This window comes from Muntiacus reevesi, chromosome 5 (assembly GCF_963930625.1).
Source record: "Muntiacus reevesi chromosome 5, mMunRee1.1, whole genome shotgun sequence".
Taxonomy (NCBI): domain Eukaryota; kingdom Metazoa; phylum Chordata; class Mammalia; order Artiodactyla; family Cervidae; genus Muntiacus; species Muntiacus reevesi.
In genome coordinates this window covers 6,465,447-6,490,430 of record NC_089253.1, presented here as the reverse complement: position 1 = coordinate 6,490,430, position 24,984 = coordinate 6,465,447, and the positions used below count along the sequence as shown (strand labels likewise).

Sequence of the window (24,984 nt, the reverse complement as noted above, 5' to 3'; positions counted from 1 at the left end):
TGACAGTCTCTCCCTTTGAACTGTTGAATTTGGTTCAATGATGCTGAATTACCACACTACCCCCTTGTACTGTTTGTCTAACTTTTTGTTTCTTTTCCTCTCCCTTCTTTTCTTGATTACTTTTATGTTAAATGTTGGTCTCTGCTTTTACTTTTCTGTAAGTAAATAATGACTTTTCCTAGAGTGAATTTATTTTTATTATGTTGCTTGGCATTTACTGATAGCCCCAAATTTGAACTATTATTTCTTAAAATATTACATCTCCTTTCACTATCTCCTTTTTTATCTTTTAAACCTCTAATGTAAAGTGAACTTCTCACTCCATCTCCCACATCTCAACCTTTCTTTCATATTCCCCATATCTTTGTCTCTGTGTACCACATTCTGGATAATTACTTCAGTTCTATTTGCCAATTCATTTATTCCCTCCATGGCTGCGATAAACTGCTCAAGTTTATGATATTGTTATCTCTCACTTCTAGAAGTTCTATTGGCTCTTTTTCAAAAATGTCTTGAGAAATTCGATTGTCCTTTGTCTCAATCATTAGTCTATTTTTTGTGGAGGAGAAAGAAAGAGTGGCTTTATTACTTTTCCAGGCAAAGGGGGAACACGGTAGGTTAGCACAGGAAGAACTGTGCCCCTCAATTATCATTTTAATACTATTTTATTCTTTAGACATATTGAACATTTGTTTCACACTTTTAAAATATACAACTTTACTAACAAGTACTCATGGTGATTTGTTTCCACATTTTCTAAAAATATGAGCTTCTTGGTGCCTCATGTGTAGGAATCCTTTGAGGATTAAAATGAAACCCCCCAAAAGAGGATTTTCATTTTCCTCTTCCAGGCCATAAGAGAATGCCATGAATCTGGAATCACTTTAAACTAAATTTTTGTCTCTGTTTTCATTGGGCTATGCACGCATTGTGAACTCACTGTTCTAACCCAAGTGAGATGGAGCTTGTGTTTATTAAGTATCAGGGGAGATTTCTTTTCCAGTTCCTCTCAGAATCAAGGACAAAATAAGTCAACTGTCTTCACTACCTCCTTCTGCAGAGCCAACTATCTAATCTCTACTTTATTCACTGAAGATGTTTTACTTGAGGAGTCTGGGCCATTTGCAGGAATCTCTGACCTGCCCTCCAACCCGATTCAGAAGTCACACATTAGCTCCTGTCTACCACACGCATGGCCTAACCTTTGAGGGATAAGCTATGAGTTACAGCATTCACTTCACTTATTCATCTAGATAGGATATTCTTTGTGGCTTATGACCATAAGCAATTATTTTTATCTCCTACCATATTAAACATGTATTAAAGTTATTAATGTGTGGGTGCTTAGATTTGTAGGCTTTCTATATACTAGTCAGATTATTATTGAGCATAAAGTATGTTATATAATGTTTATTTTTTACTCTTAAATTCACACATACATATACATAAGGGGCTTCCCAGGTGGCTCTAGTGATCAGGAACACGCCTGCCAGTGCAGAAGACATAAGAGATGTGGGCTGGATCCCTGGGTGGGGAAGATCCCCTGGAGGAGGGCATGGCAAACCACTCTGGTATTCTTGCCTGGAGAATGCCATGAACAGAGGAGTCTGGCAGGCTACAGTCCATGGGGTAACAGAGTGTCGGACAGGCCTGAAGTGACTTAGCATGCATGCATAGACACAGACATATAGCTGGATCCCCACTGATAGACTTAATTCTTGTAAAAAGTAAAGGAGAATTTTTTTTGCCCTTTGTTTTTTATGCTGGCTAATGTAGCCTTGATCTGCTAATATGTGACTTGAAATGTTTATTAATAATGAGGAAATTAGTTTCAACAATATAAAATAAAAGCTACCAAACTCTTCAAACTGTCCACACACTAGGCAGTTACCTGGAAGCATGAATCATAAGCTGACAGTTCCTAGTGAATTTTCAAGTAAAGCACCTAACCAAATTTCACACCCCAGTCCAATGTATATTTAAACCCAGCTGCAAGCCATATTAAAATAAAATTACTTTTGAAAGTTTTTGGAAAGAAGACATTCAGTTAAAATCAACACTTTATGATTGAATTTAGATCTTTAGACTTGAATACTACATCAGCCTTTCCAACAAAGAGTGCTATTTTAAAATTTATATTTAATATGAACTGTTACTTATTAAGATGATAGTGAATCTTTTTACTTGTCTGTCCAGTTACATGCCTCTAGGCTCAAATATTTTGCAATTTCTTTTTCTCAAACAAATCATCCCATCCCTTTCCTAGCTCTCCTCTTTTTTCCACATGGCAACTTTATGTTTCTGCTGAAAGCAAGGTGTACAGCAGGTCTTTATCTTAGTTGCTGGCTAATTTTAGTTTGAATAAACTTTCAAACCTCAAATTTATTTGTACTGTATTTTGCTTTGCCATTTCTTTTCTATCAGTGCAGAAAGCTCAATCCAGTTAAGAAGTAGACCACAGTTTCTATCATTATTATACATGTTGTCTTCACAGTCAAAAAAAAGAAAAAAAGAGAGAGAGTGGAACAGAAAATATGGGACAAATAATCAGTATAAAATAATGCTACAAAATGTAATTCAAAGTAAATTAACTAAAATCTCAAGTTCAGTAAACTACTGTCAGTCTAGAATAAGACAATAAAATAGTGCAATGGATCTTTCAAGAGGTTCACCTAAAACATAAGGGTACAAAAAGTTGAAAATTAAAGAATAAAGACATAAGAGGGAAATGTATGCAAAAGCAAAAGATTTGTAGTTAACATTTAGCTCAGATGAAACAGAATTTAAGGAAAAAAAAACATTGCAGATATGGTGTTAGTAATCACTGATAACTCAGCTGGGTGGAGCGGGCTTTCGCATTTTCTTTTGCTATCAAAGATGGTGACCATGAGGAGAGAGGCTTCTTTATTCTCTTCTCTTCTTTTCTGTTCAGTAAGCAGAGCACTTCTCTCTTCCCTGGTCACATCTATGATAAAACTTGATCTTGAAAGGAAACCTAGAAGGGTGGGAATGGCAGGAGGTGTGAGGGAGATTCAAGAGGGAGGGGATATATATGTACACCTATGGTTAATTAATGTTGATGAATGACAAAAACCAAACCAATACTGTAAAGCCATCATCAATCAATTAAAGAAAATAAACATTTTGAAAAAAAAAAAAAAAAAAGAAAAGCTCTTCATTAGCCTTGGACTAATATGTGGCATGTTTCCATTAGAAGTGTGGTTCTTGGGCCAAAAGTATCAATTCTACATGAGAACTTGGTAGAAAGAGACTCAGATCCAACTTCAGACTTACTGAATCAGAATCCGTGTTTTATGAGGGCTCCTGGGTGGTTTGTAACCACATCAATGTCTGAGATGCATTGCTCTTGTGCTTCACCGGTGGCTCAGACGATAAATAATCTGCCCACGATGCAGAAGACTCGGGTTTGATCCCTGGGTTGGGAAGAGAATGGCTACCCACTCCAGTATTCTTGCCTGGAGAACTCCACAGACAGAGGAGCCTGGCGGGCCACAGTTCATGGGTCGCAAGAGTCAAACATGACTGACTGACAAAGCACATATACTGCATCTTTCCAGAGAACTCTGTTAATGTTGATAATAAAGTGGGATTTTCCATCTATTTGTCTTTTCCATTCTGTGAATCTCCTTTGAGACTTTGTAGAAAGTGATGAACTAGTTCTTTCAAGATCTGGGGAGTAATGTCTGCTATCTGAATGTGAATCTTCCCCAAAATTGAATGGTTAATAAAGAATGCAAATAAAATCCAACATAATTCACATTAGCATTACCAGGAGCAGAGAATAACTGTTGTAGAAAAATGAGCACTAAATACCAACAGGAAAAAATGTGGGTGAAAAGGAAGACAGGCAAGTAATGTTACATATATATCACTGTAGACTCTGAAACAAAACCAAATCAAAACAATGAACATAGAACTATGTTTAAAAATAAAATCCAAGAAAGAATTCAGAAATACCATCAATAAAATCTCAGCCTATAAAGTTAGACAGCTTTTGGGAATTAAGTGTAAAATCATCATATTTTGTGAGTATATGGACTTTAATGTTTGGCTCATTTCCTCCGCCATCATTTTTCTCTTCCTTAGATGATTCTGAAATACAGAATCCCAAAATGTTGAATTTCAGTGCGGGACACAATTTACCAGCTGCAACATTTTTCAGACAGAAAAAAATAATCACTGTACTATATGTTTCTATCATTCTATCTTCTATGCTTACTCTTTGATTGATTAGAAGCTATCTTTAAACACGAGGAAAATTTTATTGGGTTGGCCAAAATGTTTGTTTGGGGTTTTCCAAAAGCTGTTATAGAAAAACCTGAACAAAATTTTGGCTTACCCAGTATAAGTAGGATAAATAGGTATAACAAAGTACTGCACATGAAAGTGCTTTGAAAACAACAAAACACCACAAAATAAAATATATTTTAATAAGTACAGCTAGCCTTATTGTCTAGGAATCACCATGTTTTCTCCTTGGGCTTTACCACTAACTCAAAAACCCAGGAAAACCAGGATGTTGTGTTAAAACAGCTTAGCTGAGTTGCTATCTCCAATTGCTGGTGTACAATAGGCACCAAAAATTTTAGGTTGAAAGAAGTACTGAGCAAACAAAATATGCTCCACATCTTCATCTGCCTTTAACTTTAGAGACTTAATACACTTGTGATCTCATTCACTAGAAGGGAGAATGCTCACCGCGGGGTAAAATTCTCGGTTCTCAAAACGTTCACAGCAATTTCTTTCAGTACAGAGATTTCAACAGCAAAAATTAGTCTTTTAAAATATGAGTAGGAGGGAAAATGCAGCTTAAAAGACTTATTAAGAAAAAAAACTTAAGGAAGCGAATAAAACTTGTTTAATATATAGCAATATAGTAAATTAGAATGTAGGCTCTAAATCAAGTTTAAATTATAGCTACACCAGCTAGTAGCTGCAACCTTCAGCAAGTCACCTATCACTTGGTACCTCAATTACACTCTCTGTAAATAGAAGGCGATATGAATAATATACGCCTCACTGATCACTATAAGTTAAATGGGGTAACTGAGGTAAGGTAAAGACCACTGCTTGTCTGCCCTTTATCCATTTTCCCGTCCTCATTCCCAATTGGTGGTGTTACTGTAATGCATCCACTTAAGACAAAATGACTATATTAATAGTTTCCACCTTTTCTTAAAAGACATAAGACCCACTTTAGGCTAATAAGATATAAGATGTTTGAGGCCGGGGTCCTGAGAAGTTCCTTGGAAAGGAGGATGCTGACTCAACTTGCCTGTATCTTTCATGTTTTTCTTTCTCTGTCTGGAAAGAGAATATGATCGGAGACACTGAATGAAGCATCTTACAATCAAGAGAAGGAAAGGGGAAAGGAGTGACAGACACCTGAGATGTAATATGCCGACTCTGAATCAATATAAACCATCACTTATCTTTTCTTCTCAATTTTTTTGTTTCTTTTCTGGCCTCACCACCCAGCTTGTGGGATTTTAGTTCCCCAACCAGGGACTGGGCCCTCAGCAGGGAGAATGCAGAATCCAAACCACTGGACTGCAAGGGATTTCCCTAAGCCACCAGTTATCTTGGCACTTCTTGTCACATGAGAAAAATAAGCCCCCATCATTTTAGCTATATTTTTGTTTTATGTAGCTGAATGTAAATATACTTGACAAAAGTTTTAATGGTGCCTGGACATAGTAAGCATGTGATAAATATTAGGTATTATCATTGATAATAAAAATCTATAATTTATATCCATTTAATGCTGATGCAGATGTACATTTTGGAAAATAATTTTCCTTTTTATCTTCATCTGATTAGATTTTACTTTAAAAGTTATTCTAACTTAGAAAAAGTCAATAACTATCTGAGACCCTTACCTCTTGAAACCTAAAATACAGTATTATAATAATAGATACTCCACATTGAACATTTATTTGGAATTTTCCAGGCCAGAATACCAGAGTGGGTAGCCTTTCTCTTCTCCAGGGGATCTTCCCAATCCAGGGCTTGAATCCAAGTCTCCCACATTGCAGGTGGATTCTTTACCAGCTGAGCCACAAGGGAAGCCCAAGAATACTGGTGTGGGTAGCCTATCCGTCCTCTAGCAGATCTTCCTGACCCAGGAATTGAACCAGGGTCTCCTGCATTGCAGGCAGATTCTTTACCAACTGAGCTATGAGGGAAGCCCTTACTTTAATTCAGGGACTATCTAAATGTTCTATATATACCTTCACTCCTAATCCACATCATAACTTTCACAGTAAGGTATAATCTCCCTTTTACTAGAGAGGGACTGCTGCTGCTAAGTCACTTAAGTCGTGTCTGACTCTGTGCAACCCCACAGACGGCAGCCCCCAGGCTCCCCCGTCCCTGGGATTCTCTAGGCAAGAACACTGGAGTGGGTTGTCATTTCCTTCTCCAGTGCATGAAACTGAAAATTGAAAGTGAAGTCGCTCAATCGTGTCTGACTTTCAGTGACCCCATGGACCGCAGCCCACCAGGCTCCTCCGTCCATGGGATTCTCCAGGCAAGAGTAACAGAGTGGGGTGCCATTGCCTTCTCTGACTACAGAGGGAACCAAAACTCAAAAATCTTGAGCAATTTCCTCTAAGTCACACATCTATTAGAAAGAAAGATTGTCACTCAATCTCACTCTTGAGCCTATATCTGGAAAAAGACATAATCTGAAAGGATACATGCCCCCAGTGTTCACTCACTCTTCACAGTAGCCAAGACATGGAAGCAACATAAATGTCCATCAACAGTGGAATAGATAAAGAATATGTGGTACATATATAAAATGGAATACTACTCACCATTAAAAAGAAACTAAATAACACCATTTGCAACAACATGAATGGACCTAGAGATTGTCATACTGAGTGAAATAAGTCAGACAGAGAAAGAGAAGTATCATATGACACCCCTTATATGTGGAATCTAAAAAAGAAATGATACAAATGAACTTATTTAAGAAAGGGAGGCAGAATCAAGACTCAGAGAATGAACATATGGTTGCTGACGCTAAGGGATAGTTAGGGAGTTTGGGATGGACATGTACACACTGCTGTATTTAAAATAAGTAACCTACAAGGACATACTGTGTAGCACTGAGAACTCTATGTTCTCATAGAGTTATGAGAGTTATGTTCACATAACTCGATGTTATGTGGCAGCCTGGACGGGAGGGGGTTTGTAGATGCACAGCTGCGTCCCTTTGTTGGCCACCTGAAACGCTCACCGCACTGTTATTCTGCTATACTCTAATACAGAATAAAAAGTTTTATTCAGAAACTTAAAAAATTATCTATCAACATTTTTCTTAATAACATTTTTAAACAAAAAAAAAAAAGAAGAAAGATTATTATTTAATTTCTGGTAAAACTGACTCCAAAGCTCCTCTTCTTAATGATCGCATATTAATGATTACAATAAATTTTAAATTATTTTGATTAGGGATAAGACATAAAGTATTAGTCGCTTGGTCGTATTTGATTCTTTGCGACCCCCTGAACTGTGGCCCACCAGGCTCCTCAGTCCACGGAATCCTCCAGGCAAGAATACTGGAGTGGGTTGCTGTTCCCTTCTTGAGGGGATCTTCCTGACCCAAAGACTATACAGGCAAAACAAAATATGAAAAGGGCACATTGTGTCAAGGAACTCCTGGAAAATCCTGCTTTGCAGGATGGAAGAGTTTGGAGCCATCCCTCATATGACAGTTTTTTTCTGGGGAAGTGATGAATGTGATTAACTGTTTCCCTGAAGAGGATAGGTGTCGTTTTAGAGCATACATTCGCAGGAAGCAATCGTACCAATAAAAACAACAAGAAGTGGGAGGGAGCTAAAAAAATTGAGAAAGTCCTTGAAATCTTTCTTTCTCTTTCTTTTTTTTAAATTAATTAATTTATTTTACTTTACAACACTGTATTGGTTTTGCCATACATTGACTTGAATCTGCCATGGGTGTACATGTGTTCCTCATCCTGAACCCCCCTCCCACCTTCCTCCCCATCCCATCCCTCTGGTTCATCTATCTTTCTCTAATGGTCCTCAAATATTAGTTTGCACCAGAAATTTTTGAAGGGCTTGCTAAAACAGAGTGCTGGACTTCATGACCAGATTTCCTGGGTCAATAAGTCTGGGGTGAAATCTGAGAACCTGTATTTCTAACAATTGCCCAGGTTACATTGATGGTGATAGTAAAGCAGGTAAGAAGGGTACAGAGTGAGCTTGTGCAGGTGGGAATTTTAAATATGGTGACCTGGGCAGACCCTCAACATTAAAGTGAAGGCTTGGTAGGAGGTGGCGGGTGGTGGCCCACATTGTTTAGACATTAGGAACAGCTTAAGGAAGGAAATTTCACCAGTAGAGGGCTAAGAAATCTCTGTAATTAATGAGTGATGAATACTAATGCAATCTCATGCATAAATAAAGGCAACATTTTTTGAAAAACTGCTTTGACTGATATCTGTTTCTTGGAGTTCTGAATTATACAAGCAAGGTTTTCCAAACAGAAAAATTAATTACTTTAATGGCTCTAAGGAGAAAAATTCTTTGGCAAGAAATTCCCATAAAACAAGCATATTATCAAAATTATATGACCATAAACATTAAGAATTGATTAATTTTTAACTGCTTTTAAACTCTTCATTTACACTGTAGGTTCACAAGGCAAAAAGGAGAAGTGGGCAGCAGAGGATGAGATGGTTAGATAGCATCATTGACTCAACAGACATGAATTTGAGCAAACTCCATTTTGGGACAGGGAATGCTGGCGTGCTGCAGTCCACAGAGTCACAAAAAGTTGGACACAACTCAGAGACTGACCAACAAATAGGTCACAAACTGGTCCTAAAATCACGGTTTAATTCTGATAACTCTGCCAATACCGTTGAGGAGCTACATATACATCACGTTATGCAAAAAGGGATGTTGGCTCAGGTGGTGAAGAATCTGCCTGCACTGCAGGAGACCCAGGTTCGATTCCTGGGTCAGGAAGATCCTCTGGAGAAGGGAATGGAAACCCACTCCAGTATTCTTGCTTGGAGGATCCCATGGACAGAGGAGCTGGCGGGCTACAGTCCTTGGAGTCGCAATTAGTGGGAGATGACTGGGCAGCTGATACTTCCACCGTTTGCAAAAGGCAGGCTGTTTCTATCTAAGGGTATCAAGATAGGATTCTAAGATTGTTCACAAAGGAAGAACTTCTGGCCACCTTCCCTCTCAGCTGATAGACAATTTCTGCGTAAAACACAAGGAGGGCTTCCCAGGTAAAGAATCCGCCTGCCAATGCAGGAGATGCAGCAGACAAGGGTTTGCTCCCTGGTCCGGAAGATTCCATAGGCTGTGAAGCAACTAGGCCCAGAGCCAGCGCCCCGCAACTCCGGGGCTCCAGGGCCCCTGCTCGGCAAGGAGCCAGCGTCCCCGGGAGCAGCCAGCGCACCGCACCTAGAGCGCAAACCCGCTCCTACACCCGGGGAAGAGCCAGGGCAGCAGCGAAGGCCCAGCACAGCCACAGACAGACAGACGCGCAGATTATGAGAAAGAGACAAAACCTGCAAACAGCTGGAGCCCGAGGAGACGTCTGACAGCCGAGAGCGCAGACGAGGCCGAGCAAAGAAAGCAAAGAACTCTCACAGGCGCGAGAAGGGACTCCAGGGTCCTTCATCTCCCAGAGGCGTTTACCGCCTCGGCCTGCTCTAAGATTTCAGCTGCCTGACCTCCCAGCGACAGCTCATCTTGGCTCGTCCTTGAACCGGTTCTGACTGGAGTCCAGAATGAGTTCCTCTCACTCAACACTGAGGCGTCCTTATTCCTTGTCTGTTCGTCTTGCATGAATAGCGTTCCTGACTTATCAAATGTGAGTGGAATCTTTACAATTGCAGCAGTGCCTCACTTCTTGTAGAATTTTGTTTGTTTGTTTGTTTTTTTTGAGGTCCACGTGATTTTGCAGTCTTGACGGCAGCGTTTTTACTTATGAATCCCAGCCCAGGGGTTGCGATCTACTATCTATGGATAGCTTAAGTCCAACAATGTGCTCACCTAGATTTGAAAATACTCAAGAATTAAGAATCCTTATTGCTGCATTCTACACTCTAGCTAGAATATCAGTTTTTTTTTAGAACTCCTGCCAGCCAGGTGTTGGAATATCATCTACTATATAAAAGAAAAAACTAAGTTTAAGGATGAGAAAATGAAAGACAATAATCCTTTAATATTATGGATATTATGAACAAAGGATCCTTTATCACCTCCCTACTGAATATGAAACATCTCTCAATGAACCACTCACTTTCATGGTTCCATATGCTGTTATGCTCTTTATTCACGCCAAAAAGCCTCTTCATCTGGTTCCATAACACTTGTCGAGATTTCACTCAAAGGGAAAATTAAACTTGACACGAATTATCTAGACAGGAAAGTACTTTATCTTCTCTTCTCTCATTGAATTTAGTGTACTTCTTTATCATTATAGGACTTATCATATTGCTATCATTAATTTCTCCATTAAACTCTGATTCTGCTTTTCTCCCACTGGACTCCAGGTTCCTCAAAACTATTTACTACATCCTAATCACTTTTCTATTTTCAGTAATTCTGAGTGCTTCTGATGCATGTAATTTGTTAATAAATATTTAAAGCATGGAGACATGAACTGTTGAATAAATGAGAGGCAGTATAACACAATTAGTTATAATTTGGGGGGCAGACAGACCTGGGTTTGAGAGTGACTTTGGGTAAATCACTTAATCCCTATAAATTTTAGTCCCTTAAGCTGTAAAATCTGTATAATTGGGGAAATGGTCCTACTTAACTCATGAGTGAGTGAGTGAGTAGAGTCGCTCAGTCGTGTCCAACTCTTTGCGACCCCGTGGACCTAACCAGGCTCCTCTGTCCATGGGATTCTCCAGGCTAGAATACTGGAGTGGGTTGCCATTTCCTTCTCCAGGGGATCTTCCTGACCCAGGGATCGAACCCAGGTCTCCCACACTGCAGGCAGACCCTTTAACCTCTGAGCCACCAGGGAAGCCCAACTTAACTCATAGGGGGATGGTAAAGATTAAATGAAATAAGACATATAAAGCTCATAATACAATTCTGGAAAGTAGAAAGCATTAAATGTTGTTATTTTTATTATGAATGAGCGTAACAGTTTGGGTGACAAAAATATTACAGATGTGCAGACTGAACAAAAGTTACTAAAGAGGGAGAGAGGGTCTTTGGAAGAAGAGGAACTCAAAACTTTCTTTGGGAAGAAGGAAGGCAACTTGGAGAATAGATGACATCCAGAAAGGTCATCTGAAGCTCTGCAATTTAGTCTATATCACTATTTTAAGCCATTTATAAGTAGCCCATTGGAAATGACATTGGGTTAGGAGATTGCTTTCATTGTCCAAATAATCAAAGTTGTCCTTTGGTGGCAAACCATGCCAAAAAGAGCTTTGAATTTTGTCATAAATAATATTCCCCTCTCTAAGCACTTCTGACATTAAGCATTCCAGAGAATTTGATATTTATGAGAACCAAATAGAGATATGCAACATTTAATTCCTATTTTCACCATATTTTTATATATATTATGATTAAACTTTCAGTCATTGAAATATGTTTTGTTAGCCCAATTGTTAAAATGGTTGCAGGTCATTTACAAGTAAAATTCTGCCTAATGACCTCAACCATCTACATGCCCAGCTGTATTTGCAAGGATAAGAATATTTATAGCTACCCTCTATTCTAAATACATTATAAACCTAGATCCTAAACAATGATGCCAGCTAAGAAATGAGCAACCAAACTTAAGCTTCACTATCTTCATTTCTTTCTTCTAAGCTATGAATCAACATTTATTTTGTATTGAGTATGCATTCATTTCCTTCTTGTCACTCATCTATGTCTGACACATCTATCCTACTCTGAGAATTTTCATGGTGCAATGTCTTCTCTGACATTCTGAAGAGAATGGATGTGTCTAGCTTTGGCAATGGGTCAAATTCGAGTTCAAGAATGTAAGAATGTGATTAATTAGCATTGTTATATTTTAGAACAATGGTCTCCAGCATCATCGTGGGTAATTTTTTTTTAAGTGACTTTTTCTTAGAAAATGTACACACATATTTCAAGAGCTAGTTAGTTCTTCCATGATTTTTTTCTCCTAAATAAAGGACACCCTTTCCCATGTTTTATTATCCATTAGGTGTCTCTTGATAAGATGTTTAAATTACAGGGACACTATACTCACTAGAGACCCATCTCCCCAATCCAAACTACACAGTCCCTTTATCAGTCTATATTAACCAATGCAAAGTGAGTCTCACTCAAAGTAGTCAGCTACATTATCCTCTATAAATATCTCTCTGTGAGACCACATAATATAAGGCAAATAGGTCACTTCTTAACCCATATTTTAGCTCTTAAAACATATCTCTCACTAATGGAGTCTATATTCAGTGAGTCAGTAAAAGAATCAGCAATATCATACTGTAAATAGGTATACTGCACTGTGAATAAAAGCAAGAAATACTAATGGTTTGATTAAACCTTCAGCATTCGAGAAATTTTTCTTTGACAGAAAATTACAAATTCCTTGATTTTAGTTATCTTCAATAATGAATAATGAGAGTATATTTGAGAGTGAGTATAAATGAGAGAACAAATCACAGTATTGAAAACCATGAATAATGCAAAATTGGTTTAAATTAGGCCTAGACATACACAGATTCTCTGCGCACTTGTATTTACCAATTGGCTCTTACCACAACTTTCTCTTCTTCTACCACAACATTCTTTTTACTTTTAAAAAAGTCTTTATTACATTTCTTACAATTTTGCTTCTGTTTTACAGTTTGGTTTTTGGCCACGAGGCATGTAGGATCTTAGTTCCCCAACTAGGGATCAAACCTGTACTCTCTGCATTGGAAGGTGAATTCTTAACCACAGAACCACCAGGGAAGTCCAACCCCAACCTTCTTTACATGGGTATTGTTCACATGCCTGGAGCTTTTGTTCCTATGCCCTTCTCTGGACCATCTCTACACTCCCTAGGACAGCACAAACTGAATTATATTATTCCTTCTGTGTCCTCCAGAACCTGCTAGAATTCGGCCAAAGGAGACATTAAATCAAATCAGCTATGGGAAGATGAAAATGCTTAATATTCTGTAACTTAAAATAAATGAATTGTATTTAATACAGACTTTTTATATAAATATTTCCAGGTGCAGAAACCTTTAATTAGCATGTTTTCATTGATAGTTCAGAAAACAGAAGCTCATAAAGGCGTTAAGTAGTCACCTAATAAGCAGTATCTCAACTGGAATTCCATTATCTCCACTAGCTTTGTTCGTAGAGATGCTTTCTAAGGCTCACTTGACTTCGCATTCCAGGATGTCTGGCTCTAGGTGAATAATCACACCATCATGGTTATCTGGGTTATGAAGATCTTTTTCATATAGTACTTCGGTGTATTCTTGCCACCTCTTCCTAATATCTTCTGCTTCTCTTAGGTCCATACCATTTCTGTCCTTTATTGTGCCCATCGTTGCATGAAATGTTCCCTTGGTATCTCTAATTTTCTTGAAGAGATCTCTAGTCGTTCCCATTCTATTGTTTTCCTCTATTTCTTTGCATTGATCCCTGAGGAAGGCTCTCTTATCTCTCCTGGCTATTCTTTGGAACTTTGCATTCAAATGGGTATATCTTTCCTTTTCTCCTTTGCCTTTCGCTTCTCTTTGCTTCTCAGCTATTTGAAAGGCCTCCTCAGACAACCATTTTGCCGTTTTGCATTTCTTTTTCTTAGGGATGGTCTTGATCAGTGCCCCTGTACAGTGTCACGAACCTCCATTCACAATTCTTCAGGCTCTCTGTCTAATCAGATCTAATCCCTTGAATCTATTTGTCACTTCCACTGTATAATCGTAAGGGATTTGATTTAGGTTATACCTGAATGGTCCACTCGTTTTTCCCTACTTTTCTTCAATTTAAGTCTGAATTTGGCAATAAGGAGTCACGATATGAGCCACAGTCAGCTCCCGGTCTTGCTTTTGCTGACTGTATAGAGCTTCTCCGTCTTTGGCTGCAAAGAATATAATCAATCTGATTTCAGTATTGACCATCTGGTGATGTCCAGGTGAAGAGTCTTCTCTTGTGTTGTTGGAAGAGAGTGCTTGCTATGACCAGTGAGTTCTCTTGGAAAAACCCCGTTAGCTTTTGACCTGCTTCGTTTTGTATTCCAAGGACAAATTTCCTGTTACTCCAGGTATCTCTTGACTTCCTACTTTTGCATTCCAGTCCCCTATAATGAAAAGGACATCTTTTTTGGGTGTTAATTCTAGAAGGTCTTGTAGGTTTTCTTAGAACCATTCAATTTCAGCTTCTTCAGCATTACTGTTGGGACATAGAGTTGGATTACTGTGACAGCATTGCGAAGATCCCCTGGAGAAGGGAAAGGCTACCACACCACAGCATTGTGGCCTAGAGTATTCCAGGGGCTGTATAGTCCACGGGGTTGCAAAGAGTTGGACACGAGTGAGCGAATTTGACTTTCACTGTGATACTGAATGGTTTGCCCTAGAAATGAACAAAGATCATTCTGTCGTTTTTGAGATTGCATCCGAGTACTGCATTTCAGACTCTTTTGTTGACTATGATGGCTACTCCCCAAAGCTAGTGGAGGTGATGGAATTCCAGTGGAGCTATTTCCAATCCTAAAAGATGATGCTATGAAAGTGCTGCACTCAATATGCCAGCAAATCTAGAAGAATCAGCAGTGACCACAGGCCTGGAAAAGGTCAATTTTCATTCTAATCCCAAACAAAGGCAATGCCAAAGAATGCTCAAACTACCACACAATTGCACTCATCTCACACACTAGCAAAGTAATGCTCAAAATTCTCCAAGCCAGATTTCTACAGGATGTGAACCATGAACTTCCAGATGTTCTAGCTGGATTTAGAAAAGGCAGAGGAACCAGAGATCAAATTGCCAACATCTGCTGGATCATCGAAAAAGCAAGAGAATTCCAGAAAAATATCTACTTCTGCTTTATTAACTACTCCCAAGCCTTTGACTGTGTAGATCACAACAAACTGTGGAAAATTCTGAAAGAGATGGGAATACCTAACCACCTGACCTGCCTCTTGAGAAATCTGTATGCAGGTCAAGAAGCAGCAGTCAGAACTGGATATGGAACAGACTGGTTCCAAATTGGGAAAGGAGTACGTCAAGGCTGTATACCGTCACCCTGCTTATTTAACTTATATGCAGAGTATATCAGCCAGTATGCTAGGCTGGATGAAGCACAAGCTGGAATCAAGATTGTGAGAATAAATATCAATAACCTCAGATATGCAGATGACACCACCCTTATGGCAGAAAGCGAAGAATAACTAAACAGCCTCTTGATGAAAGGGAAAGAGGAGAGTGAAAAAGTTGATTTAAAACTCAACACTCAGAAAACTAAGATCATGGCATCTGGTCCCATCACTTCATGGCAAATAGATGGGGAAACAATGGAAACAGTGACAGACTTTATTTTTTTGGGCTCCAAAATCATTGCACGTGGTGACTGCAGCCATGAAACTAAAAGATGCTTGCTCCTTGGAAGAAAAGCTATGACCAAACTAGACAGCCTATCAAAAGCAGAGATATTACTTTGCTGACAAAGGTCATCTAGTCAAAGCTATGATTTTTCCAGTAGTCATGTATGGATGTAAGGGTTGGACTATAACAATAGGTGAGTGCTGAAAAACTGTTGCTTTTGAACTGTGGTGTTTGAAAAGACTCTTCAGAGTCCCTTGGACTGCAGAGATCCAACCAGTCTATTCTAAAGGAAATCAGTCCTGAATATTCATTGTAAGGACTGATGCTGAAGCTGAAACTCTAATACTTTGGCCACCTGATGCAAAGAACTGACTCATTGGAAAAGACCCTGATGCTGGGAAGGATTGAAGGCGGGAGGAGAAGGGGATGACAGAGGATGAGATGGTTGGATGGCATCACCGACTCAATGCACATGAGTTTGAGTAGGACTTGGGAGTTGGTGATGGACAGGTAGCTTGGCATGCGGCAGTCCATGGGGTTGCAAACAGTTGGATACGACTGAGCTATTGAACTGAACTGAAGCAGTACCTCACGTCAGCATCTACCAGTAATTCAGAAATCCTGAACAAATTGTACTTCTCTAAATATTAACAAGGTTGTGTTGTTGAAAGCATCTTGACATCAAAGCTATCCTGCAAGACAAATGAACAATCTATTTCCTACAGTATTTGAAAGCATGTAAATCTAGGTAATTTTATATGCAATTTTAAACAACTGCAGCTAAAATGCAGTATTTACTATGTATCAAGCTCAGTTCAAAATATTTTCCCACTACTTCATTTGATCTTTGTACCACGCTTGAATGGTAAGTGTGTTTATCTTCCTCCTTTCCCACAGGTGGAACTGAGGCACAGAGGACCAGGTCGCCCAGGCCACCAAGTCAGCAGGTCAAGCAATTTGTTTGAGTTTGCACACTTAAATGCCGTAATACGGTGTGTGTGGCATCCATGGATGATTTTTATTCTTTTAATCTACAGATATCAAAAATAATCTCTACTCCAAGAGTTAGACACTGATAAAGGACTGTCACATGATGTCTGCTAAACCATAGAATGGATGACATCACTGTCAGAAAAGTAATCTAAGAATAAGCAGGATACACGTAAAATGATGTTAGCTGAGGACACCTAGGGAAACAGCTGCAGACAGACTACCAGCTGAGAAGTCACTGTGAGCCCCTCTTTATACAATGGCATCAGGCAGACTGTAAGCCTAAGAGGCAGCAAAACAAGCATCATTGGTCTTCGAAAATAGTAGCTGTGGGCAAAAATACAGATGGATGTGCATGGACCACTTCGGGCACCTCCATGCTCCCTGCCAACATGCCCGTGAAGAGCAGTGTGCCCATGCGAGGCGGGCACCTACATGCCCCTGCCAACATGCACATGAAGAGCCCTGTGCCCATGCGAGGTGGGGCACCTCCCTGCCCCTGCCAACATCCGCGTGAAGAGCAGTGTGCCCATGCGAGGCTTATCCAGGCACATGTATGTCCCCATGTGTACTGGGAGGAGATTGGAAGATTATTCCCAGAGATTAAACCTGAATTAATATCTGAAACAATGAAACAATAATTCAGATTCTACATTTATTTTGTGATTAGAATTAAGTAAATATTATCATATCTAAGTAAACGGGGAAAAATTATCCTAAAGGTGAAGTTCAGCAAATTCTTGAATAAACTGCCAAGCTGATCAAAGAATGAATCACTTAGCATTGTCATGAGGTTTGATTACGGTGCAAGCCAAGCTCTAATTCTTTAACTTGGTGACCTTTTTTTTTTTAGTTCACATAATAGTTTGTTGATTCTTAGCCTGTTGCATACTAGCTAGTAAAGAGAGTCAGATTATTAAAAAATTAGAGGGTACTGCAAGCTTCCGCAGGGAGGATCAAGATGCCAGCACACATCAGCTTTTAGGAGGAAACAAAATAAAAACCTGGTACTTTATTCTCTGGGAAGATGAGGCACATTAAGAAAAAGTCTGACCCATTTAAGAAAGAATTATCCAGATGTCGTTCAGTCGTGTCCAACTCTTTGTGACCTCATGGACTGTAGCCTACCAGGCTCCTCCATCCATGGAATTTTCCAGGCCAGAATACTGGAGTGGGTTGCCATTTCCTTCTCCAGGGGATCTTCCCGACCCAGGGATCAAACCTGGGTCTCCCGCCTCACAGGCAGACGCTTTACTGTCTGAGCCACCGGGGAAGCCCCAAAGAATATATAGAAATTTTAAAAATCATATCTAGCATGTTTCATTTTAAAAACCATTTATTGAATATAAATAAATCATTACATTAATGGATAGAAAACAGGAAAGTGATGAGGGACTATCCACAAAGTATCTAACTCTGTTGACGCAGAAACCAGATGAGGGATCATTCCAAACTATCTGACTCTGTTGGTACAGCATCAAGCAAAAGGAAACACAGCAGACACTGATGCAGATCCCCTGTGGCGTGCACTTGGCAACAGCTCCCAACCACAGCTGGGATACATGGGCAGCAAGCTTTTTCCTCTGACCCACCTGTGAAGACCCTGAGACATTACAGTGCTGGAGAATGCCCTAGTTAGTTAGGTTAGGTTGTTCATGCTTTTTCAGAAATCCTAAAAAAGGAAACATTTTGTTTTTGCCCTCCCAAAGCTTGCGCATCATTATACCCATTCCCTTCACAATATCTAGGGGGCTCTTATTGTACTTACTTGGGATAATTTCTAGATTGAATAAAGGGCAGAATCTCGGAGTCTTGACTAGATGGTGGAAGTAGTAAGTCTCGAAATCGTTCTGTCAAAAGAAAAATAAACATCAAGTTATGAAAAAAAGTCATAAAATAATTTCAAATTAAAATTATTTCCTATTCTTTAAATTTGCCATTCTGACTTCATTTCTTGTATTAGAAATTTACTCACCATTTTATGTACTACTAAAATAGGTCTTTATTTCACTTTAATGATTGCATATTTTTCTGAATAAGATATCATAACAACTGTGCATATAAATATAGCAAGTATTCATTAATATAACCTAGTACTAAAATTTTATAATTGAAAGATTAAATAACCTTTATAAAATAAAGATTATTTATTATATACAACTAATAAATATACAAAGAGATGTAAAAATTCATTAGTAACCTGGGAAATGAGAATTAAAACCATACACCATAAGAGAGCATTCACATTGTGTGGCATTCAATTGATAAAAATTCATCTCACAGGACCAAATGTTAGGACTGTATCAACATAAGCTCTTATATATTTCTGGTGGATATGCAAGTTGATGCAATATTTTTGGAAAACAAATTGGTATTATCTTTTAAGTTTAAATTTTGCATAACCTATTCAGTTCAGTTAAGTTCAGTCGCTCAGTCATCTCCGACTCTTTGCGACCCCATGAATCGTAGCACGTCAGGCCTCCCTGTCCATCACCAGCTCCCGGAGTTTACTCAAACTCATGTCCATCGAGTCAGTGATGCCATCCAACCATCTCATCCTCTGTCATCTCCTTCTCCTCCCGCCTTCAATCTTTCCCAGCATCAGGGTCTTTTCCAATGAGTCAACTCTTCGCATGAGGTGGCCAAAGTATTGGAGTTTCAGTTTCAGAATCAGTCCTTCCAGTGAACACCCAGGACTGATCTCCTTTACAATGGACTGGTTGGATCTCCTTGCAGTCCAAGGGACTCTCAAGAGTCTTCTCCAACACCATAGTTCAAAAGCATCAATTTTTCGGTGCTCAGCTTTCTTCACAGTCCAACTCTCACATCCATACATGACCACTGGAAAAACCATAGCCTTGACTAGATGGACCTTTGTTAGCAAAGTAATGTCTCTGCTTTTTAATATGCTATCTAGGTCTGTCATAACTTTCCTTCCAAGGAGTAAGCGTCTTTTAATTTCATGGCTGCAATCACCATGTGCAGTGATTTTGGAGCCCCAAAAAACAAAGTCAGCTACTGTTTCCCCATCTATTTCCCATGAAGTGATGGGACCAGATGCCATGATCTTAGTTTTCTGAATGTTGAGCTTTAAGCCAACCTATTAGCCTGGTAAATATTCTGCAGAAACTTTCAAATATGTCTCAGCAAGAAAAAGAACATTCATGGCAGCTCGGTTCAGGACACCATAAATGGAAACAACTCAATTGTTTATGAACAGAAGAAAGGATAATTTGTAGCATATTCACACAATGGAATATTCTTTGAAATAAGACAATGAATTCAGTTACAAATAAAAACACAGTAAATCATATTAGTAGGATCTTGAGTGAAAAATAGTATCAGCAGATTACACACAGAAGAATATTATTTTTTGAGTTAAAAATAACTATGCAATGTGTTGTTTGGATATGTTACCCAACAAAGCAAACCTGGCAAATCTGGGAAAAAAGGTATAATATACCCAATTTGGGATAATGACTACATTTTAGAAGGAGTAAGGGGAAGAAATAGGAGAAAGCAAAAAGAAAAGTGTATGCAATTGTTAATAATGCCATATGTATTTTTTATAGCATCATAAATCAGTGAATGAATGCATGAGAGCCAGGAATTATTCAGTGACAACATTGGGTTATGAACCAAGAATGTGATTAATATATTTCTATGCTCATGAATTCATAATAAAGGAAAGAGAGAGAAAGGGAGAAAAAGAAAGAGGAAGAGAAAGAGACAGGTAGAGAGAAAGGAAACAGAAAAGAAGAGAAGGAAATAAAAGAGGGCAGAGAAAAGAAGACTCCTCAGTTCCATCTTGAGACATTTATAACAAAAAAGCTATCTGTATTGATAGAGTAACCTATCACTCTAATACTGATCCCACATTTCTAGGATTAGATGGTCATTATCTCTAGAGTCATCCATAGGGAAGACTTTCTTGATCCCTCCTCTTTCTCTCTTTCTGCCAAATCTGGAACAGATGGCCCTACTGGGTACTCATAGGACACTCTGTGCTTACATGCTCATGGAATCTATCACATTACATTTTTATTAGTATATATATTTGTCTATCCACCTTTGAAATTAAAAGACGCTTACTCTGGAAGAAAAGCTATGACCAACCTAGACAGCATATTAAAAAGCGGAGACATTACTTTGCCGACAAAGGTCCATCTAATCAAAGCTGTGGTTTTTCCAGTAGTCATGTATGGATGTGAGAGTTGGATTATAAAGAAAGTTGAATGCCTAAGAATTGATGCTTTTGAACGGTAGTGTTGGAGAAGACTCTTGAGGGTCCATTGGACTGCAAGGAAATTAAACCAGTCAATCGTAAAGGAAGTCAGTTCTGAACATTCATTGGAAGGACTGATGCTGAAGCTGAAACTGCAATGCTTTGGCCACCTGATGCGAAGAACTGACTCATTTGAAAAGACCCTGATGCTGAGAAAGATTGAAGGCAGGAGGAGAAGGGGACGACAGAGGATGAAATGGTTGGATGGCATCACCGGCTCAATGGACATGAGTTTGAGCAAGCTCTGGGAGTTAGTGATGGACAGGGAGGCTTGACATGCTGCAGTCCATGGGGTTGCAAAGAGTCAGACACGACTGAGTGACTGAACTGACTGACTGATCACCCCCCTCCTAGTAGATGGGTATTGTACCACCAGAATACAGAACATTACTTGATATATATTAAGTTGCTGGATATATATTAGTTGGAAGGCTATTTTCAACTTCCATTTTTACTGGATACATAAAATTATTTGTTCATGCTAATCTTAATGTTTTTTCGAAGAGTTGCATTGGTCTCATCGATCAATCATAAAAAGTCAGATACCTCTTTTCTAGCCTTGACAGAGTCACACCATCAGGCCAAGACAGAGTACAAAGCTGAAAATCCACACTGCAGTAAATCCATCACTAACTGAAGGTGAGCAATTTCAACAAAGTGCTTAAAATCGACAATTGATGACAGTCAGTGTTTCCAGGCTACTAAATAACTCGATGGTAAACGTTTGTGAGCAATGAATAAACATTTGTAAACTTATGTGAGCAGTGGTTACCAAGTATGGCTAAGAAGCAGGATATGGATTATATCTTCATATTTATTAAAATATATGGAATCAGATGTCACTTCTACTCTGCATTTTGTTTCCACTGCTCTGACAGTTCTTATAATACACTTGGGGAGGAGCTAAGAAAATTCAAACAGAGGCGGCTGTAACCCTATAGACCACAGATCCGAGAAAGCATACTTTATTTTTCTCCTTCAGGTACACTTACTCTTTGAGTTTATATTTTTTAAAGTCTATCATTAACTGATATGCTACCATCTTTATCAACAAAATCAGTGCTTATTTCAGTGAAATGACTACAAAATTTTTCTGATATGACCTTTGCTTTTCAGTCTACTACTCAATCTATGTAGCATCCCATTTAATGAATGATTTGCAGTGTTTTTTGCCCTCCAATTATGCCTTTCCTAAAGTAGGTCTTGAAAAATAAAACCAAAACCCAACAGCAGACATGAACTTTACACATCAAGTGAAGAACTGTTCAATCAAACAACAATATTAAGTATGATATATTCTTGGATGCTAAAAACTAATATAAGTTAAAGTTTGCTGAGTGATTCCCCAGCTGAGTTAAATGCAAAGAAAAAAAAACATAATTAACACAAAAGAAGTATAATATAATACAGCTATAGATTATCTTTGTTTACATAAGCACAAAGCCCATTTGATTATAAATCTGGAAGAACATGTCTGGAGATGACATTATATTAATAGAATGAAAAAAACAGAAAATCACCACCCTAGATACGCAGCAAAAGTAGCATATAAGAGATCATTTATAAAGCTACCCAAATTATGAAGTCTATAGTTAATATTCCTATATCTGAAGCACCCTTTAATCTGAATATCATAAATGTAAGGGATACCAAGTGAACATGTAGATCCTTGAGTAACTAGGTCAAAAAAATTCACATACACACAAATAGAAAATATACACAGTACCTGAAAATTATCCTTTTAAAATTTCTATTTTTATCACTATATGTATAAATTCTAAATGTGAATAATTAACTTTTCCCCATAAAAGTATGATAACAATTTTCCTTTATGAGAATAAAAATAAATGATAGTTGTCCTCAGAAAAGTTCAAGTATATGAAAAATTGTTTCTAATGCTTACACTGATGCTTCTTTAGTCTCCTAGATTTCAACTATTTAATTAGTATTCCATCATTTATCTAATGCTAAGAAAAAGACAAAAATAAACTCATGTTCCTTTGCTTAAATAGCAAAAATGTTAAAATAATACTTCTTCCCTTGGAGCAAAATATACCAGCTGAACTGCTTTCTCAGTAGGCCCAAAGTCTATTTCTTAAGAAAATGGGAATTATCCAAAAACTAGAGCTCAGTTCCTTCACAGGGCTTCTTAGAACAATTTCATTAAAGCCACTGAAAAGAACTAGAGGATTTTCTGCAAAGTGATATTTTGATGAGCTGACTAATGATGTGATAATGTCTGACCATGATTTTCTACCAGTGGGGGACATATCTTAATTAACACAAGCTTTCGTAGCCTTTCACCCACTCTTTCTTTCTCTCATTCAATCAACAAAGGAATTCTGAGGAGATTAGGCTTGGATGACATGCTGCACACAGCTAAGGTAATTTGGATTTACTGGACAATCAATCGTGAGACAATGTACATATTTACTCGTAAACAAAGATCAGAAAAAATAATCTTTCCAATTCTAATTTAAATTTTTTTGTACACTTACAGTGACTCAAATTCTTCATTTTCCTTTTGGTGGAAAATAAGCAATCTGCAATCCTCCGCAACGTGCAAAAAGGAACAAACGTTCCTTTTTGACAGCAAACTTTGACAAAAGTTTGCATGACAACAAAACAATATGAAAATATATCCTGGAATGAGGAAAAAAAAAAAAGTCTTCTCCCTACCACTGCAAAAAACAAAAAAAAAGGAAAAAAAAAAAACAAAGGAAAAAACAGAGTCAGCTGGTAGCCTTCAGCTATCAGTTACATCCAAGTCAGCTTCAGGTGCCAAGGAAATGCTTTTCACAAAACAGCTCAGAGCCGGGACTGAAGAAGGTAGGGGTGGCTGCGCCATACACAGCAACGCGGATGGGTAACATTCACGGCAGAGCTTCCCCCACTCCGGCTGAGGCTTTGTAGAGAGGACATGCTGATTCAGCTTCTTCCTCCACCCAATCCCACTGCCTTCTTCGTTTCACAGGTGTTGATCTCTACTAAGCATTTTGCTTCACAAATTACTTCTCCGAGTCCGTTTCTGGTGAAGCCAACCTCTCCAGGTGGGCTTGACAGTCTTCCACTTTGGACAGTGTTAGTTGCTCAGTTGTGGCTGACTCTATGCCGCCAGGCTCCTCTGCCCATGGAATTCTCCAAGCAAGAGTACTGGAGTGGGTTGCCATTCCCTTCTCCGGGCTGTCTCCCTGACCCAGGGAGGGAACCAGCATCTCCTGCATTTCCTGCATTGCAGGTGGATTGCTTACTGCTGAGCCACCGAGGAAGCCCCTCGTACTTAGAGCCTCTGCCATGCTCTTGGCTACTACAGGGTGAGACGGGTGTATGTACAGTTAAGTCAAAGTAAGTCATTTCCTTTCCAGAGGTGATGTAACTAATGTAACCTTCACTGCAATACAGGTGCTCACTGTTAAGAAGACATGCTGTCAGATAAGCCCTCAAGCACACATATCCTGTGACAAGGAATACCATCTAATCTGCTGGTGGGAGAAATGAACAAGTGGCCTTTCAGCTCACATGGTGTACTAGCAGTTGCACCACGCCCCACGCTGTAGTTCCTAAGATGCACATAACCATCGAGCGTTCACGTGCCAGTGGGAAATGCATAAGATTATAATTAGATTGATATGAAAAATGTATAGGAAGTAGAGATTAAACACTCTAATACAGCCTGAAAACTTTTTTAAAAGGTTTTTTTCATGTGGACCAGTTTTTAAGGCTTTATTGAAATTGTTACAATATTGCTTCTGTTTTATATTTGTCTTTCGGCTGTGAGGCATGTGCTAGGTCAGGTCAGCTCCCTGACCGGGGATTGAACCCATAACCCTCTGCACTGGAAGATGAAGTCTTAGCCACTGGATCACCAGGGCTGATGAATGATTTTGTCCTTTATCATGAAACGTGGTAACTCATTTCAACAGTAATAAGCTAAGAAAAGATAATGATTAATTTAAAAGTAAATGTTAAATTTGTCTTTTTCAAGAAAGTTGGTGATGAACACGTAACTAGAACAAAACGTTTATATTTTACCATCCATCCTGAAAGCCACAATGATTTCACTGAACACATGAAAACACTCAAGTTTCTGGATGAATCAACATCTAATTCCAAAGTTATTTATTATTTTATGTCCAATGATAATAATT

The 24,984-nt window shown here is 38.6% G+C and overlaps 1 protein-coding gene across 5 annotated transcripts in view; it reads right to left on the bottom strand.

Moving 5' to 3' along the window:
* The window catches only part of NOX4 (NADPH oxidase 4), a 175,328-nt gene that overhangs the window by 33,698 nt on the left and 116,646 nt on the right, over window positions 1-24,984 (bottom strand). For 4 of the 5 annotated variants that reach the window (XM_065936840.1, XM_065936841.1, XM_065936843.1 and 1 more), the window contains one exon: window positions 18,320-18,401. In XM_065936840.1, the coding sequence (XP_065792912.1) occupies window positions 18,320-18,401 (82 nt within the window). Of the gene's footprint in view, window positions 1-12,853; window positions 14,315-18,319; window positions 18,402-24,984 lie in introns of those variants that run through there. The other variant, XM_065936845.1, reaches the window with a different exon arrangement.